The following is a 20,350-nucleotide window of genomic DNA, read 5'->3' as shown; positions in this document are numbered from 1 at the left end:
CACTGAATTGCTTTTACCTCAGAAATTTGTTACCTTAGCAAAGATACTGTTAGTCTGATGTGACCTAGCTTTGATGACTCATATTGCTTTTGAACCCACTTACATGTAAGATTTTTCCTCATCAAATTAATGGGGCATAAAGCTGCTGGGTCTTCCCCTAATTCCCTGTCTTTTTTTAACAGAGGTTTCCTGTTCTCCAGTAATAGTCCTCCACCACCAGCTTGATTGATTAATTGAAAACCTTTTAAAATTGAAATTAATTAATCAATCAATTAATTAATTGAAAACCTCCTATTTCCTTTCCCATAAGTTGTTTCCCTATTTTAACATCCTCTTTCAGGTACTTACTTATGCACTGGGTCTATGGTCATTCTCTTCGAGTTTTATCCTCTTTGGGGGGGATGAAAATGCCACACAGGATACATACAGTAAAAATACTTTGGATTTAAAGTAAACCCATGATTCTTCCACGTTCAAACACTTGAGTTTCTAGGTCCAGGCAGCCTCACAAATCAATTATCTGTAGTTTCTTAATATTTGTCTTCTGATATCCAAGACTGTAGGGCCAGAGCTAGTTTTGACTCTCCTGAAATTTACAGTGAAAAACATGACTCATTGATCCTAGATTATTTCCTATAATCAGCTTATTTTTAAAAGGTTTTGTAAGATCCTTGCCATTTATTGAAAAGAAGTCTAAAACAGCTTCCCTTTCAGCTGTTGTGGTTGCTCAGTGGTTGTCAGCAGAAAAAAATTATTGCCTATTGCATGCAAGAAAATATAGTGCACTCCCCTGTTTGTTTTCTGAACTCTGTCTGAGGAATTAAAGTCTTCCATAATCCTCATTGTTATTTACTGTTGATGAGTATCTCCATCTGTAGCCATTCCTGAGCCTAAGGGTCTATAACAGACTTTGGGGCTTTTTTATCATTCTTATTCATGGTCATTCTCACTCAAAGAAATATTTTATGTGTATGATCGCATTTTCTGTCTTCACAATCCATTATTTTATTAATTACTAATACGACCTCTATCTTCATTTTTCTCTTTTCTACACAGATTAAAACCTTCAATCCCTCCAAGTCAGAGGATGCAAAGTCAAAGAACTGGCCTTGGAGTGGAAACAGCTTATCATGGGCCTTAGTTCCTAGCTCAGCTGACTTCATAGGCTACGAGCACTTTCTGAGATAGCCACCTCCTTTCATGTAACCATTTTCTGGGGACATGAATGAAAGACTGAAGTAGTTAAATATATATACATAAACACATTTAGAAATTTGAGCAGACGAAGAACAGGAATGGTTTATAGCGGGAGTTACCTTCGTTACAAGCAGAAGACCGTATTAGTGCAAGCAAAATGCTTGTCGATCTATCAAATACGTTGTCCATAAAAAAATGCTCTTATGCTCTCCTCTATGGGGAAGTCCTACAAATGGAACAGAAAGCATATAAACAAGGTAATGTCTGTTGACTGTTTATTCACAGTTGTTCCCAGACTGTTTCTGACAACAGTCACACATCCCTACAGTGGATAACACTACGAGCTCCTGTGTAGCAGCTGCAGTGCAGCAGCAGGACAAGCAGCAGGATCTGCTGTGGTAGTAAGAGCTGAGATTGAAGGAGAGAGCCAGGAAGGTTTAGAAACTGATAGACAGCAAGTAAGAAAAAAGAAGAGCCCTTCAATATTGACTATTCAGGTTCCCCACCCTAACCTATTTCTCAGGGATTCCTGCTCTTGATATTCACTTTATAAATATATAATATTTATATATTATTTCTGTTTGCAATGATGTTTTATCTGTGTTTGATTTTAAAAAGGAGGGAAGAAGAAAGCTGAAAGGAAAGCTGTGTAATTCTGATCTCTACCAGGTGACAGATTGGCCCATGTCATAGGCCAAGAGCAAATCAAGACGTGAAGCCAAGCCTGAGACACAGTCAGAACATATAATGAATTAAGTTATTGACTGCTACACAAATAAAGATCCAGCACTCGCCCTCCCTCTCCCCAAACACACAGTAGGTCAGCCTCAAAATGAACTGTTCATGGTATGCATAGATAGTCTGGAGAAGAAAGGTGCCCAACTGAAATGTAAAAGGAGACGTTATCTCTTAAAGGAGAAAATAGATGGCAGCAAGGAAACACACCTGCTCTTGGAGTGGAACTGCAGTCTGCACCACCACTTAGTTTCTGGCCAGTTCATTTCCCAGTCCTGGGCTGGGTATGGACCTGGACAGAGGAAAGATCCTGAGGAATGCAGACTGCTGGTCTGCACCTCCCAGTCAGGCTGGGAGCAGCGCAAGCGGCTTGGCTGGGCTGGGCTAGGCTGGTCTGCCAGGACCCCGAGGGGAGCAGTGGCAAGACTACAGAGAAGCCTCACCGTGAAAGTCTAAGCCCCCATGTTTTTCGGTCGTCTAAGGGATTACACAAGAGCTTTTTGGACTGCCATCCTGTACACGGGAGCCAAAACAGGGTTCAAATCTTTCCTGGACCTAGGTCAAAAGGTACAGATCTGGGCTATTCATGTTTGACATATGTCCCTGAATGATGCCTGTTCCACATAAAACAACCTTTCAGCATGGGCCAAAGAAGTGCTGTACCCAGCCTTCACACGCGAGACCTGGGGGCACCACTGCAACTGCTCCCGAGGAGACCGAAAGCCAGTGAGAAGTGCGGGCCGTCGTGTGGAGGCAGCGTACGTGGGGGGCCATGGCGTGCCCAGGGGGCTGCGGCCAGAACATCCCCGCTTCCATGTCCGTTGCGTGGGACGGCCGCCCCTCCCCCCACCCCCCATCCCGCCCGCGCGCGGCAGCCGTTGGGGCGCGCGGCGGCTGAGGCGTGCGAGGGGCCGCTGCTGCCAGAGGTGCAGCGCCGCTCGCCCCGCCCCCTCCGTCGCCGCGCTCCCCCGCGGGGCGGGAGGCGCCGGGCCGCAGGGGCCGCTGGCACCCCGCGGCCAGCGCCGGCCCCCAGCGCGTTGCAGCGCAGCGCGGAGGCGCCCGCCGAGGATGATGTCGCCGCCGCCTGCTGCCGCGGTGGCGGGGTCGTTGGCCGTGCTGGACCCCACAGGTGAGTCCCGGCGCCTGTCACGCCCCGCGCAGAGGCGCTGCTCCGCCCGGGCGCCCCGCGGGGCTGAGGGGCCGCGTTGTTCCCGGTCCCTCGCGTAACTTTTCCGCCGCCGCGGGGTCGCGGGGTTCGGCCCGAGGTGCGGCTGTTGCAGCGAGGGAAACGCTTCCCCGCGCAGGCGGAGCGCAGTGGGTCTGGGCGCCTCTCGGGCGTTTCAAGGGAGACCGCTGAAGCTAAAAGCCGGCTGCAGGGTGCCTCGCAACTCGGAGCACCTCCGGGGGAGCTGCGGGGTGGGTAACCCACTTCGAGGATTGCTCTTGTCTCTCATCGTTTCGGTTAACAGGTTTAAGGAGGCAAAAAAAAAAAAAAAAAAAAAAAAAAAAAAGAAGAAGTGAGGGCTGCATTCGGGTTGTATCCCGTAGAGTTGGGGATACTGGGGGTGCAACTATTACTCTCACTCATTGAGGTATTCAGAAATATCAGTTTAGTTTTTCTTTTTTAGCTTTGCACTGTACTTATTAAATCCCTGTGCTGGTATTTTAACAATAAAATGAATGCCTGTCTATGGGATGTTAGTAGGCAATTCCTATAAGAAATACCCTGGTCTCTAATGAGAATTACTAGTTGCTGTGCTAGAGCAGGTTGAAATGTCGGCAGGGTGCTGAGCTGGCTCTGGCTCTTTTCCACTTGCAGAGAGGTTTATGGCCATGACAGAATACACAGCAGTTGGTAGTGGCATGATCTTGGTTAGTTAGCCTCAAACCCTTGTAACAGCGGGTTTTACAGCTCTTGTTTCTAGTAATGGAGTGGTTCAACACTAAAATGGTGTGATTCTTATATTTGCAGCTTATTTGCAGAAAAATAAAAACATATGCAAAAGAATGGTCAACCATGTCATTATTCCAGTGAAATTCATTAAAGTCAAGAAAATACAGAAGATATTCCTGGGAATTACTCTATATAGTGCCTGAAAGGATAAATAGAGACTTTGCTATGTACCCAAGGATTGTAAGAGACAGTTAAAAACTGTATTAGATCTTAACTTTTGTCTTAAATTTTGAAGAAAAGTGGTATTAGTATTGAAAAGGTAACAGTGGAAGATGTGGCTGCTGTAACTTAAGTATGTTTTCAGGTGAACAGTGGAAAAAGAGAAGTCTGTATGCTATCTTTAAACTAGTAATTAGCTGGTCATTAAATTATTTATTGGTAAAACAATTGCTGCCAAAGCAATGAAGTCATAGTGATACTGCAGGATATCACTTACTATAGCTATACCACAAAGCGTCAAGCAGGGTTTGGGCTTTTTTTTTTCTTGTATGGGATTCTAAGAGAACACAGTAATGTTTTCTATGTACTTGAATATATAACACACTTACGGCTTCTTCCTCACAAATTCGTAATAAAGATAAGAGACAGACCTGATAAAAGCTGCTATCTTGTGGCTTGAAATGAATGCTGTTGCATCTGGTTTAATTAGTTTCAGCATGCTGGACAAGTCAAGCATTGAATCAGGAAAGAAAAAGTAAGCACCAAAAGCAAGTGTGAATATCTCTTTTAAACATCTCAGTCCATCACATTTAGTTTTTGGAGGCAATGAAGGATTAATTCAATTTCACTGCCATAAACCATTTGTGAATATACAATGAAAATCATAGCCAAAAGAGGTGTGGCACTGAAGTGAACACTGCAGTAATTAAAAATTAGTAATTTAGCTCCAAAGATCTCTCCGTTAACATTAGCTTTATAGCAGCAAAGCACTAGATACAGAATTTGCATTATCTCTTTGACACTATGCTCTTCTGTCTATGGTGACTTTTTGCTTAAAATTATCTTGTTATGTATGGTTAATGCCTCTCCATATAAAGCACAATATCATGATTCTTTGCAGCATTGCATAATGAAAATATACCTCTTTTTTTCTGCTATGAAACTTTCCTGTCTTATCTTTTCTTGTATTAGGATGTTAATATACATTTGGCTGGAACATGGAGAAATAAGTGTCTCCACTTAATATCACCTTAACTAGATCAAAGAGAAGTGTGCAAAATGGTGTGCTGTTAGTATCCCCCAAAATGTGATTTATTCTGTATACATCCTGCAGCAATTCTCTCCTTGCCAAAAATTATTCTCCACAGTTTTACAGACTTTATGATGTCTGCAGCTGGATTTTAAAAGGAGTGATAAAGTTAGCAAAGTATAGTTGCCTTGATCTAGATTTAGACTTTTTTGAGTTAAATTGCAGGTCATATGCAAATGTTCCAGAGTTGAGAGATACTGTTTCACTCTATTCTTTCTCTCCTCTGACCTACTACGATGGACACATTTCATTATAAGTTAATTCCTTCTCCTTTTAAAGTCACCCTTTTCTTTATTCAAACCCAGACCCTACTCTCCATCTACAGATCTACCACTCTGCACCCTGACAAAAAATGATCTGTACGCTCCCCACAAAAGCATACATCTTCCCAAATTTGAATTTATTCCCCTAGCTATTGTGAACAGAGCATTGTAAATATAATTTTCTTTGCTGCACCTGATAAACAGGCAAAGGATTCTGCTGTGTCTCTCACTGTTGTGTGGCTACAAGAGCTTGGTCTTCAGCAGGTACTTTTTCTTTTTACTCTCAGGAGGATGATCTCAATTACTTTCCTTATGGGCCTTTCTCTGTCCCAAGGAGATAGCAGCCTGGTGCCTCTTTTTGTTGTCCTCATGGTGTTCTCGTCCCTTTTATTGGGGTGGCAGGGCTTAGAGTCTCAAACAGATGCTTTGCCTAACAGATAATTAGTAGGCAAAGCAGAGTGTTTCTGGGACTCTTCCTTTTCTTGCACAGTTTAAGACTATGCCAGGCAGCATATAAGTCGGTAACATGGAAGCAGCATTATCTCTCTGATCTGTCTCCTAGCTTGTACTATAATGTCCATTGCTGCAGTATCAAAACTTGGTTAATACATCTCTGGCCAAAACTGCTGAAGAATATTGCCAATAGGAGGTAATAACATTTTCACACCCTCTATTGACTCTGACCTCGAGCTAATGCTAATAAAGATATGATGAGAAGATTTCTTTCCACATGCTTGATTTTTGGTATGCTGAGATATGAATTTGAAGCACTAAGTAGGTTGCAGTGAGGTCCAGACTAAGAGACTAGAGATTTTATATGTTCTTACTGAATCATTGTTAAAAGAGTTAGAGGAGATAAATGTCAAAATTATTTTGGGAGTGACTTCAGTATTAACAACTTGGAAAGTCAATAGCCTTTATTAATGGTGTCCTGCGGTACAGGAATGTCTGCACTGGAGGAAAATTCAGCCTAGAATTACTGACAGTAACATTTCCTCTGCTCTTAACTAACTGTTCTGTATATGGTCAGCCTTTGGTCCAGCCCCTGCCACAAACACTGACAGGGAAGAAGACTGAATCAGACCCTCTCTCTGTCCATGTTCCTGATGGAACAGTCTGGCATTAGCATTGGCTGCACAGACCGTGGGTAGGTACAGTAAAAGAAGATCCAAAAAGCTGCATGGCAACTGCCATAAACACCAGTAAACAAACATGTGCAAAATCCTGGAAGCCAGCATGACTGAAATAACAGAAGGGAATTAATAGCAGAAACCCTTTGTGGCTATAGCCCTTTTCATCTGAAGATACTATGCTGCTTTACAAATATTAATTTTCCTCACAATATGCTGGTGACTTGAATGCATACACATTTTGATAAGGGTGCCAAAGACTTTTTTTGACTAAGGGAACCCAAACAGCCAGATCAGAAGCCAATTTAGAACTGATTTCTACCTCTCTCCTCTTAGCACATGGCAGTCTTCTAAAACATGGGCTTGCATGTGCTGATATCTGCTCCAGAAGGGGCCTTTCTGTACATCTGTAAGTCTTTGCTAAGGAGGGAGTTTGCGGCTGCCTACATGTAATTATGAGAGCTTCCAAACCGGAGTACAAAAGAGAAGAAGTATGATTGGATATTTGCATCCTGTTTCATGCAGCTAGTAAAAGATCAAAAAAGGGGAAGGTTTAAGGGTATCACAGACATAAATTGCTTACGCTTTCCAATAAGGTGTAAATTTCAAAGTTAAAATGTAGTTCAATATGAAAAACAGCCTTATAAATAATGTCATTTTGTTCTGGTTTATCTCACTAAATTCCACATCAGATTTCTTCCAATTACAAATAATAGCATGCTTTTCCTAACACATTTTCTGAGCAAACTTGTGCCTTTATTTCTTGCACATCATTATCAATAAGCAGAACTCTGGAAGGCAAGTTAGACCGTCAGTTTATCTCCATGCAATCTGATTAACTTTTACTTGTGCAGCTGTTAATTTGAGAAAAATATTGTGGCTTGGTTCCTCAGGCAGTTTTCATAAAGGCAGACATGAAAGGATTTCAGATACACTTGGCCGAGAGGCACCTCTCCTACTGACTTTCAGAAGGGTTTTTGTTCCAGAGTCCCCTTAGAATATGTCTGTATGGCAGCTTCGGTTTCGTAAGAGTGGATATGAGCATGCATACCCAAGCCACCTTTAATCAAGCTGTCTGTAATATCATAAAATCCTAGAGTAACTCAGGTAGGAAGGCACCTCAGGAGGTCTCTAGTCCAACCTCCTGCTTAAACCAGGGTCAGCTGTGAGGTCAGACCAGGTTGCTTTTCCAGAGCTTTTTCTGGGTTGGACTTGAAAACCTCTAAGGATGGAGATGGCACAACTTCTCTGGGCAGTCTGTTCCAATGCTTGACTGTCCTAATGGTGAAAAACATGCTTCCTTATACCCAGTTTGAACCTCTTGTGCTATAATTCACGTCCACTGTCTTTTGTCCTCCTGCTGTGCACCAGTGTTTAGAGACTCGTTCTGTCCTCTTGATAACCATGTTGTAGGCTCTGGAGGGCTGCTACTAGGAGCCTCTAGAGCCGCCTCTTCTGCAGGAAGAACAAGCCCTGTTCCCTCACCCTATCCTTGTACGGCGAGTACTCCAGCTCCCTGACCTTCTTCAGGGCCCTCTGCTGAACTTGGTCCTGTTAACTGATGTCTCCCCTGTATTGGGGACCCAAAGCTTCATGCAGTGTTCTAGATGTGGTCTAACAAGTGCCAAACAGAGGGGAGTAATCACTGTCCCTGATTTACTGGTGATGCTTCTGTTAATACAGCCCGGGGGATGCACTTGGCCTTCTTTGCTGCCAGGCCACACTGCAGGCTCATTTTCCTCTTACTCTCTCCTATCAAGCTCTCCAGCAGAGCTGCTCCCTAGCCTGGCAGTCCTGAGCCTGTATCCTTCTGAGGCATTATTCCTTCCCTTGTGCAGGACTTTGCATCTGCCTTTGTTGAATTCCATAAGGTTTCTGTTGGCCCATTTTTCCAGCCTGTCTAGGTCCCTCTGAATGGCATCCCTGCCCTCCAGAGTACTTACTGGTTCCCCAGTTCAGTGCCATCCGCCAGCTTGATGCGCGTGCGCAACATCACCTCCTCGAGGTCGTTGATAAAGATGTTAAACAGGACATTTCCCAAGACAGACCCCTGCAGTACTCCACTTGTTACTGGCCTCCAGGTAAAGTACAGTCATTAACCACTCCCTCTGAAACCAACCATCCAGCCAATTTTACCTGCCTGGTTGTCCACCCATCTGGACTGTAACATCCCAACTTAGATACGAGAATACTGTGAGATACAATGTTCAAACCATTGCTAAAGTTGAGGTAAATGACATCTACTGCTCCTCATACCCAGTCATTTTGTCATAGCAGGCAGTCAGGTTGGTCAGGCATGATTTATCCGTGGTAGACTGCTGCCAGTCACTCTCTTCTCTTTCATGTGCCCAGAAATGTCTTCCAAGAGGACTTGCTTCATGATTTTCCAGGGAATCAAAGTGATGCTCACCTCACCTCACCTCAAAATTACAGCTCACCATAATTTCCCAAATCGTCATTTTGTCCTTTTTTGAGGATAGGAGCAACATTTGCCTTTCTCCAGTCATCGAGGATTCCCCCTATCTCTGTGACTTTTCAAACGTGATAGAGAACAGCAAGGGCATCAGCCAGTTCTCTTGGCACCCTTTAGGCACCCCATCTGCTCCCACTTGAAAGTCGATCTCTTTCAAGTAATCCCTGATTCAAGCCTCATTCACTGCTGATCACTTCTCTTTTCCTTGAATCCTGTCTCTGGAAAGGAGACCTTGGTGAAGACAAGCAAATAATACTGAGTACGTTAGCCTTATCTGTGACCGCCATCACTAATTCATCCATTCAGTGCTAAGCCCACATTTTTTTTCTTTCACTGTCCCTGTAAAGACATGACAACTAGGGGTGATAGAGTGGTTCAGTGCTTGAGTAAGGGTGTAGGTTTCTGAGAGTGTTTTAGAGCCCTGGACTTTTCACTGCTACTCAGACTAGATGGATTAAAGCTGATTCAGTTCTGTTTGCCCATGCTGCTGTCTGATTTCTTTACTGCGGCAGATAGTAACCTTCACCTCCTCTTCATATTGGTAACCTTGGTCATAGCTAATTCTCCCATCTTCCTTGAAGTGTTTGTTCATATGTGTCACAGCAATGCTGCATTTACAGGATGGAATTTATTCACCTCCCAGTTGTGCCAGTTCACGGATCTGAGCTGTAAACTGGAGTTTTATCGGGGCTTAAAATAGCCCTCCCCAAATCAGTGAAGTCATTAAGATCAGTGCCCTTAGGAGGCAGAGGAGGCAGATGAGTGGCCAAGGTGGCCATTTCTTAGACTGACTTAAACTCTGAGGCAAGCCTCTTGTAGAGCCATTGCCTTGATAGTGTCTGGATAAACACACTGGGGATACCCCAGAGCTTTCCTTTGATGAAGTGGTGACATTTTGAAGCCCTGCAACTCAGCAACCAGTGTCTCATAGCCAGGGACATGAGAGGACTGGAAATATGGAGAATAACCAGTGTTCTTCTCTGAAGCATTGAGCAAAATTGCATTTGCGAAGTCTCTGAGACTTTTTGAGACACATGGTACTTGTTTTAATATGATTTTGCAATGGGGATTTCTTTGAGGGAGTCTTACATTTCTGAATGTAGTTCTTACGAATGCAACCACAGGCAAATGGTTTTCTTATGCCAAAACTAAGAGTAGGCCTTACACATGTTTGTTGACTGTTGGGCCCTGCACTCACTTGCACGTACTTACATAATTCTGGGGTGGTATGTGGTCTGTGAACTAGACTGGCTGTAGGGAGTCCACAAAGGTCCATTTTGAACATCCATTGTTCTGTAGTAGCTCTTTAAAGTATTCATTAATTCTGAAAAGGCATCTTGGTTACAAAGCTTCACCATTTCTCGTGGCCTGATTTTCATGGCTGTGGAGGGTTGGGATGAGGATTCCCAACAGTGAATGTTGATCTAACCCTCGGGAATAAAGTAATGCTCCGGTTACCTTTTCCCTTTGAGCTGTTATTCTTGAATACGAGCATGCACTGGGAATTTTTTGCCAGCAAGAACAGTACAAAGGCAGCACCCTTTTAATATATGACTTTTTTTTTTCAGTGTATCCTATTATCATCCCTTGCATCACTGTAGTTCACTAACACAGGAAAGCAGATTACACATCTGTAGACATCACTGTATTATCGTGTGTGTTAGCCACATCTCAGATAATTCTCATATCTTTAAAAGTACTGGTACTTGAATATAAGTCATCACTAACATGTACCTTTCACTAACCTCCTCACACATCATCAGAGGCAGAAACAAGGAGACTCAGGGTGTGGTGGTGGGAAAGCAGGCTCCAGAGGGCTGGAGCCCAGGAGCTGCTCAACTAGCAAAGGTTCTGGGGTAGGCTTCCCTTTCTGTTGCTCACATGCTCTTCAGAGTGTCTTAGTCACTACTATCTGTAAAATAAAAGGGGGAAGGTTATATGCATGACGATGCAGTAATAACATTGACCTGCCTTTTCAACTTTCCCTATGATTGAAATCATTCTTTACTAAAAATGTGTAGCCAGTTACAGCTGGTTAATCCACTACCTTTTCCCTTACCAACTTCCTTTTTTAAAGGATGCCTGTTTGTTTATGGACTTAAAGGGAAGTCGTTAAGAAGTACAGACTTCTCAGTTTTCTGTTCTTTTATTTTTTCTCCTGCGTTTACTGTATTCGGTTGAAGGGGAAGAAAATAAAAATTTCTGCTTGTCAAGTAGGGAGGCTAGGTTCAATCTGGGTCCAAAATGGAACCAATCTGAGTTCAAAGGAAGAGTGTGTCCATACATGGGGGTGTGGGAAGAATCACATTCCAGATATTAATTCCTGAAGGAGCATAGAGCTTTTATCTGCTGCACTGAAGAAATTCACCGCTGCCGCTGACACAGTCCTCTGTCCTACAACATGATCTTTTTTCTAGGGAAAAGGAAGATTAGTGAAGGATTTGACTTGCTTACACTAGTTCAGAATTCATCACTGCTAAAGAGTTTCTCAGCTGGCTGCTGAGAAGATTTGAAGAGGATTGAATGGATGCTGAGGATCTAACCTCTTTTCTATATTTACCTTTCTGTTGCTTGGAAAATGAATGTCTGAGGGCAGATAAGTCAAGTTCATGGCAAAGGCCAAGATAACTCATGGAGAGAAAAATCTGGAAACCCCTCTGATTTCCCACTGAAAAACATTTCTATAACGTAAATGGACTGGTCAACTCAAATTCCCCCAGCACAGGAGGCTTGGCTGGTTTATGAAACAACTGCTGCCACAAAAGTGATAGCTTCCCAGGGACATATGATTCCCTCATATAAAACCAGAGCATGCTTGCACAAGGTTTCACACAGACTCAGCAACCTCCACCTTTTTACAGAATAAAGATTCTTCTTTCCCACTACTCCTCTGACACCAATGACTTTCCTTGTTACTTTAGAAGGTGGTGAGCAGGTGAGAAGGTGGTCTGTTTTCTAAATCCATGGGTCCATACTATGCTTTATGTGTCTCCTGTTGTAGGCTACAAGTTTATGCAGTAGGTTGGACAGATGAGAACTGCAGTAGTGTAAGCACTATTTTGGATTATTGCCTGGGAATCTGAAATTAAGTAGCTTGATCCATATGCTGCTTGAAGCAATGGACTTTTTTTTCTGAGAACCACATCCCTGAGAGTGGCATCTTTGAGGGGAGGAGAGAGAGGTTTGTCATCTTAGCAGTTTCAGAAAAACTTAAAAGTATGAATTCTAAGAACTCAAAGAGCGGAAGACATGTAAAAGCACAACCACTTCAAATATTTTAAAAAATCTGGTAGATTTATCAAATCAGTCATTTTACTTTGTTGGAAAGGGTATCTGGCCTGTGGAGTTAAAAGTCTAAGGTCTGCTTTCCTTTTTTGGCCATGTGAATTGGCTTCATTGAAAGAACTGCCTTGAACCGCATACACTTAGTGAAGAAATGATTTATCACCTCTCCATTTCCATATTCCCAGTGGCCATCCATGGATTAAAGGGGAATTGCCAGAGACAGACAACTGGGGCACAGACTGGAGGGAACATGGCTGGAGAATCATCTGCATTAATTCCTGATCTTTAGCAGGATATATTTATATGTATTTAGCACTTTATATACGCAGATGGCAGTGTCACATGGAAGCTCAATAGATGTTATTTGTCTTCAGTAAAGCTGGTTGCATTTCAGGCTTAAAAAAATGGATTCATTTTGTTTGGTTGTTTTCCTGGAGGAATGTCAGCAAACATCCAGATTTTTATTATGAATGTATTTATTCATTGAAATTATTTGACTTTGTTTGCAAACTTAGCTAATATACTCTGACTTTTGAAATGTAAACATTTAACTGAGTTACATGACTTTAAATGTACTACATAACTCAACTGACTCTTGGCAAATGGCTTCTGGTTGCTTTCTGACTTTACTTCCTCATTTTCCCTGCTTTTGCTTACAGCAGGACCATCGTGCCTCACACATAGGGAGTCTGATATCACAAGAATGCCTCCTCTGTCACACCCCTCCCTGCCTAGGGCTGTTACCTCCAATATTCGATGCAACACCACAGCGTCCTGACCCGTCCTGAGACTCTGTGCGCCACACTGCTTCATGAGGTCAGGGAGGGGGGAGAAGTTGGTACTGCACTGTGGACAGGTTGGGTGCTCATCAGAGATCTGTGCAGCACAGTTCCAGCCTAGCGTAGCACTGTGTCGCACAGCCAAATGCTCCAGAGGTGACCCTGCACAGTGTTGCCGTGCCTTTGAAAGCAAAATGCACCTGAAAGGGGGACCATGGGCCGTCTGTTTGATTCATTTGGTTGCATTTTGTTGGTTAGGGTGACATATTAATTGCTGCTTTTAAATAACTTTTACATAAGTTTGTACTATGTGCTGAGGCTCTGATTTTAGTGATCTGTGGTTGCAACTCTGATATACCACCACAATAATAAGGTTCAGAGTCTTGAAGCAGGCAGAATGCAGTAGACAAGCCTGCCATTTTTCACATCTGGGAGTCTGAATCCAAATCCCGGGGACAATGAATGTATTTCATTGGGCTGCTGCTGTTTAAAAAGGTAGTCCCATATATCATGAGCTGATCAGCTGCATTACAGCTTTACTTCAGGAGGTATAAATTGGTTTGCTTTCCTTAATGAATATGAAGAACACATTCATTTTCATGACAGCATGCAGAGCTCCTTCTAAACTTGGTTCAAATATTAAATATTTATATTCTGTCCAGATAGAGTCAAATTGAAACTTCACCTAGGTAAGCATTGCTTAAGGCCTGCAGGATTTGGCTTATGGATGCGATCAACAACTTACTTATAAATACCACTGCAGATAAGGCATAATTATCATTGCTGCTAACATTCAGTTCAGCATAATAAAAATTCACCTTGTACGTGTACTCAATACGTGTGTATTAAACTATATGAAACTCCAGCTAACCCTGTGTATTTTTTAAATACCTCTATTGCCTGCCAGTCATTTACCTTAGTGGGAGGAGGGGTTAACAACAAAAAATTGTCTATTATTTTGTATTTGTTCTGCCAAGATTGCAATGAAAAGCTCTCTTCCCTTCCCCCCCCCCCCCCCCCCCCACAGGGCAGTTTGCAAAAAGAAAGAAGACTTCGCTGTGGTTCACAGTCTCTCTGCTGGTAGTATCTATTTTCATCCTGACCATAGGTCTGGCAGCTACCACAAGAACAGAAAATGTTACCGTGGGAGGCTACTATCCAGGAATCATTGTGAGTAAAGAAATATAATTTAGATTATTGGGTGCAAGTAGATGCATTATTATCATCTGGATATAGGCAGCTCCAACTGATACAAAAAAATAAAATTCAATCCTGTTGCGTTTCACAAGAGGTAGATGCTCTGTTGTTTTGATCTAGTTCTACTGTGTTTGCAGGACTGTAATCTATGGCAGCATCACAATTTATTATGTAGGGGAGTGGACTCAGTGTTTGTCTGGAGTGCTCCCAGGAGAAGGCTTCTAGGGGGCACAAGGGTCTGATCACATGGGGTTAAGTTTGCACTGCATACTAGTATACTGAACTTGTGGGCCTATGTTGGAGCCTGTGCTTGACTTCCAACTGATCCTTATTAAATGTAGATGTACAGGTGACTGAACAACAGACGTGGGGTAGAGTTAAATGACCTCTTAGAGTTTTACTACACTGATGATAGGAAGAATCACTCTGCTCTTGTGTCCATATGCCAGGAATTCTTCTGGGTCAAGTGCATGGAAAATACTGCAGATAGATATATGGAGGCCTAGAGCTTGCCTGATCTCTACATCCTCTTTACAGCCTTGGTGCAGAGGTTGGATCAGGCACAAACAGATGAACTCAGTAGACTCCCTGGAGCCCTACAGCCTCTTCTGTTCCCATCATACAAGGTCCCTTTCCAAAATCCTTGGTCTTATTTTGCCTTGAGAACAGACTCTTTAAACATGTTCCTGCATTGGGCACAAGCACAGCTGTCTTATCATTCTCAGTAGCGGATGCTTGAATCCCATCTATTTAGTGCTGTAGTGCCTCTGTGACCTCCAGGGGAGTGTGGCCCCACAAGACCATTGCCAGTTCAGCCTCTGTGGCCCTTTTCTGATCCCCGAAAAAATGATTAGTTGTATCAAGAAGGGTGGAAACCACTGGAGTTAAAAAGCTTTTTGAGATGTTTGGGCTGAATTTTAAAAAAGAGGGGTAAGGAAAGCAGATAGAGAAAGGACTATCTGCCTCATTTGGTCTCTCCTAGCCAGCCAAGATGAGGCAACAGGTGCAAGGTTAAGAAAGAAACTCCCATACTTAGGGTTAGAAATCTGCTTGAGTACATGGCTCTGCCTGTATCAAAATGTCTTGCAAGGTACCATTAGTTCTTATTCTCAATGGAATCATATGCCCAGAGAAGAAGAATATGTATCTTTTAATACTGTGCATACATTTTGCATTGCCATTAATAATTTATGAGTTAGAACTGTTCTTCCTAAGCAAGTCCTCTTACATCTTAGTGTCATGCTGAGAACAGGTCTTTCAGAAAGATAATTTTGGGATAATGATCTGGAAGGAGTGGTATTTTAAAAATAGAACAAGTAGTTCCAAGAATAAAACCTTAAAAGAATGAGTTTTCCTTTCATTAAACTAAAATAGATAGATTAATACTGATAAAAGTCTCCTTAAATAATTTTCTATAATTTGAATTAAAACATTTTAGAAGACCACATTATCTGTATTAATTCCCTTGAAAGAAGTTTAATTTTTAAATGGTTATCTTTAATAAGGATAACAAGTAATAAACCCTTGTGCACAAACCCATTAATTTCAGCATTTAGTTTCTTTTAGGAAGCAAACAGTGTCTATTCACTGAGCAGAAAAGTATAATCTACTAAATTTTTTTTTTGAAATCTTGAAGTCATTAATAATCTGATAGAATAGCTAGAATTTATCAGAAGACTTTGAAAACAAAATCTTTTATTAATAATTTTCGTTCTCAAAGATTGTTAGAGCTAAATAATTTTAATAAATTTCTGATTTTTTTGGTGAACATGTGATGTATTATTGAAGTAACTGAGAAAGAGTAATGGTTAATAGTCAGTGTATCCTTTATTGGTTAATACAATATAAAGATCCCAAACATTTAGCAAAAGTTAACGGCGCTACACAAACCCTGCAAGAAATATTACTGAAGCCTATTTAGATGAATATGACAGAAATGATATGATCCTGCCTCGTTGCTGCATGTCATTGACTCCAGTGCAGCATTGACAGATAGACTATGGGAGGGCCTTTCATGTGACTTTGTGCAAAGTCAGCCACCTATTTTAGAATGAACCGAATAATCCTCAGAGGGTGCTTCTTTTCTCCACCGAGAGTAGGGGGAGCTTAGAAAACTGGTTTAGCATTGATCTTGAACTTTTAGATAGCTGAAACTAGGTGAGTGATTCCCACATTACATGTTTAACTGTCCAGCTCAAAGAAAAAGTAAAATTTTGAAGACAGACAACTGAAATTACAATTAAAAGTAAGGTCTATTTCTCATAGGATTCAGTAGTAAAACATTAACTTCAGAGCAAGTAGATAAGCTCTGAATCTCCACTGACTTTGGGTAAGGGATTCTGGTCTTAAAAAGCATGCAAAATTAGGCCTTTACCTTGCCAGCTTAAGTGAGACTATTAACTTCATAGATTTACTTGCATGAATAAACATTTGCAGAACAGGGTTTAAGGGCCAGAACCGCAAAAATCATTTGGGCATCTGCTTGGTTCCCACTGGCTTCTAGAAGAGTTAGGCACCTTAATTTTTCTGCACATGTGGTGACCTATCACTTGTTTCAGAAACAGATTTTTTTTTTATATACATCTTGGTAGAAGTATGTTTACGTAGACCCAGAGTAGCTTCACATAAAATATTTCTTTATTTAGATAAATTATTTTAACGTTGCTCTTTGGAAGCTGTGCATTTAGTAGATTGCAGCTTGGTTGTCCATTTGGGTTTAGGACTCAGGTTTTGTGGAACAGGTTGCAAAACCAAAGTTTAAGCTTCTTTGAGCTTAGTTCCTTACAAGTATTGCTTATATTTATTTCATGTCACTTGCCTATAAATACTGATTGTATTATTTTCATTTGTTATTTTTATAATGGTAGCATCTTTCAACCAAGATGCTACAGGGTCCAATTTTCCTGGTCACCATACTGACCTGGATTCCTAGAGCTCCTGATAGAAAGAGCCTATCTAAACAGAGAAGAAAACAATGCGTATAATACGTAACTGATGTGGTGGCTTAAAGCACCGTCTCTATCTGTGGTTTTGCTCCTTCTGATTTAGTTCTTTTTGTTCCACATTTTCTCATTTTTTCTTTACATGGATGATATTGCTCCCTTTCGTGCCCTCTGAATAAGCTGTAAATGGAGCTTCATGGATTGTTCCATTTAGGATGAAAGATTGGGGTTGGAACCAGGTGTCATTTTGATGTAGTTATGTTAATTTACAAAGTCGCAGTCCCCTGAGCACAATGTCCTTGCTCATGGTTCCAAGTCTCTCTTCTATTCAGCAGTCAGCACAGATGCTCTTGTGCACTCTTTTTCTATGTCTCTGCTTTTAGTACTTTTCCAGGCTGTGTTAGGTTCTTGGATGCTGCCTTCTCTCTCTCTTTCTCTCACATAAATCTTCCCAAAGCACTCAATAGCAAATTCTCCCTTCCTTGCATTTGCTTCTTGAGGGGGAATGACAACAGATTCCTGTTGTGATATTGAGCAATTAAAGTGCTTACAGGAGATTTGCTTTCTGCTGTGGGCAGTTGTGCATAACAGCAAAGAGTTCATAGGCCCTGCTTAAGCCCTTGGCTGGGAAACTTAGTACTTAAAAATGCAATTATGCTTGGAAGAGCACAGTTATGCTCTGAAACGGGTTCAGAAACCTGGTTCCAGAAAGGGGTCTAGTTCCCTTAACAGAAAAGGGTCAGTCATGCTCCCTCCATGGAATAGGGGGATAGCAGCTGGATGGGGTGACTGGGGAGTTCGCTGAGTAGAGAGGGATGTCAGACAGATAGTGAAGAGGGGAGAAAGGGGGTAGAAGTGAAAGGGGGATTGAGTTCGAGGTAACTGTGCAGAAGCAAATGGACAATCAGTGCAAGGAATAAATTCTAGGGAAAAATTCCAGTGACATTAGCACCTCTGCTGTGGCTCTTTGTGAATTTGTAGCCAGATAAGCTTTAGGTTTGTGCCACTTAGCAGTCACCCTTTTCTACCCCTTTTTTCTCCAAGCCTACATGAGCCCAGTGGGGATCTTGAATCCATGGAGGTCTGATAAAAGGGGGGTCCTGCCTGTTGCCACTGTACCTGATGTAAGCCAAGAATCCCAGGAGTTTTTACCTCTTCAGACCCTCACTGGTCCCCCATAAAGAGGGTTTTTTTCCTGCCAACCTCATGCTGAGGTAGTACTGACAGGAATGGTAAGGCCAGATTCTTCTAGCTTCCTTTCCTCCTCTCTCTCCTGAGGTGGCTGTAAGTATTGCAACTGGCCCTTGATGATACTAGCTGTGCTGGTTGTTTTGGCATTTTAGCAGGGACTTTTCCTGGGATATGTGATAGTGTTTTGTCATTCAAACCAAACAAACCCAACCATAAGGATTTAAACTTGGGTCACTTGCATAGCAGCAACACATCCATTTTTTTGAGGAAAACTGTTTCTTTACAGTTGCCTAAAGCTTTGCAGTTTTCCAGGATAATCATGCATAGGGTAAATGTAAGTGTTCTGCTTCACTTTATTTTCGCTTTACAATGTGTGAAAATATATGCTACTATAGTAAAAAGACCCAGGCTGTAGAAGGGTGTCTCTGACCCAGGCTGTAGAAGGGTGGCTTCCCTTTACTGCAGTACAAAATTCACTCAGAAATACCTAAGAGTTGCAGTTATGGACATTCCCTGTTGCATTATATGATTTATGAGCAGCAATAACTTTAGGTAGGCTATTTCACCCTTTCCCCTGACCCAACCCAGTTAGTCCATCTGGTCCATCTAGGCCATCAGGTATCAGCTTAGATGTCACTGTGATGCTTTGGTATGTTGACCAAACAAACTGATCTTATGTGTTTATATTGTTTTTGTTCTCTGCCTTAGCTTGGCTTTGGATCTTTCCTAGGGATTGTTGGCATCCACCTGGTAGAGAACAGAAGACAAATGGTAAGCAACAACCCTTTTTGTTTTCCTTCTTTGTATGAGAATATATTAAAAACATGAAAAGAAAGGATTTCCCATTGACTTAAACCTGCTGCATCTTCACCAAAATACTAGTTATTTGTTTCACCCATCTGCACAGGGCAAGGCTACATGCCATGGTTGGAGGGGCTTAAGGGTTCACCTCTTCAGAAAGGAGAAACCTTCCTTCCAGTTGTAAGACATCTGTGTTGATTCTGCCAGTCACCTGGGTCCTGAATAAATCAATTCCTTTAGTAAACCCATCAGAAAACAACATGGATTTTTTTTGCTGGATTCATTTCCTGCCAGTTAGTGAGTTGAATTGAGCTGGTGCAGGGTCAGATGAGTGCTAGAGCTTGGGCAAGACCCTGTAGTTGGGAACAGGATGGGGATAGAGACAAAATGCATGGGATTTCCCAGTTTGAGCAGCAACAGGCCACATGATCAGCTCGGCCATGATATGTGATCTCAACCTGAGTAAGAAGTTTAAGTCAGCAACATTTTCCTGAAAATGTGTGTGTTTAAAAAAGAAAAGAAAACCAAAACTCCAGAGCTCTTACTACCAAGATTCCCCAGCTAGGTTAGGCAGGATCTAACCATGCTGTACAGTTTGTTTCTAGATTTAGCTTGGCTTTGCAAACCTTTGCTTTTATTTATCTGAAGAAGTCACATAAAATCCTTGAGACCGTCTAGATAAAGGAAGGTTTATGGGACTGGATTTGTGGACAGTCTTAAAGTTTCCTTGCTCTCAGCAAAAAATAGTAGTGTCTTGGTTGAATAGCAGCATGTCCAGCGTGCACTTTACACTAGACTGATTATAGCTAAGCATCATGAAATACTATAAATTTCATAGTGCAGAGTCTTTGCTGGTATAAATCAGGAGAGTGGTGTTAAGCTCAGAGGAAGAACCGATTGATTGACCTTGCTTTTTACTAACAATTTACAAATAGGCTATTTGTTGTTATTTGCTGTTTTTTTCTTAGTAAATGCGGTCTTGATCCCACTATTTGTAAGCAAATATCTTTCATAGTATTTTTTGCATTTTTGCCTGAAAGCTTCAATGATATATTTTCAAGTATTATCCTACTTTTAACTTGTGTTTCTATCTAGGTTTCCCAAAGAAATGAGATTTATAAAGCAATGATGTTTTCATGTGTCTTTCTCTGTTT

The 20,350-nt window shown here is 41.9% G+C and overlaps 1 protein-coding gene across 4 annotated transcripts in view; it reads left to right on the top strand.

The window, feature by feature from the left end:
* Positions 1 to 2,921: 2,921 nt before the first annotated feature.
* The window catches only part of TMEM255B (transmembrane protein 255B), an 82,607-nt gene continuing 65,178 nt past the window's right edge, over positions 2,922 to 20,350 (top strand). For 3 of the 4 annotated variants that reach the window (XM_064503684.1, XM_026096963.2, XM_064503690.1), the window contains exons 1-3: positions 2,922 to 3,061; positions 14,093 to 14,235; positions 19,104 to 19,166. In XM_064503684.1, the coding sequence (XP_064359754.1) occupies positions 3,001 to 3,061; positions 14,093 to 14,235; positions 19,104 to 19,166 (267 nt within the window). In that variant the 5' untranslated portion in view covers positions 2,922 to 3,000. Of the gene's footprint in view, positions 3,062 to 14,092; positions 14,236 to 19,103; positions 19,167 to 20,350 lie in introns of those variants that run through there. The other variant, XM_064503695.1, reaches the window with a different exon arrangement.

The sequence above is a fragment of the Dromaius novaehollandiae genome, chromosome 1 (assembly GCF_036370855.1).
Source record: "Dromaius novaehollandiae isolate bDroNov1 chromosome 1, bDroNov1.hap1, whole genome shotgun sequence".
Lineage (NCBI taxonomy): Eukaryota > Metazoa > Chordata > Aves > Casuariiformes > Dromaiidae > Dromaius > Dromaius novaehollandiae.
The sequence above is the reverse complement of the archived record's forward strand: the minus strand, read 5'-3'. Positions and strand labels throughout refer to the sequence as shown.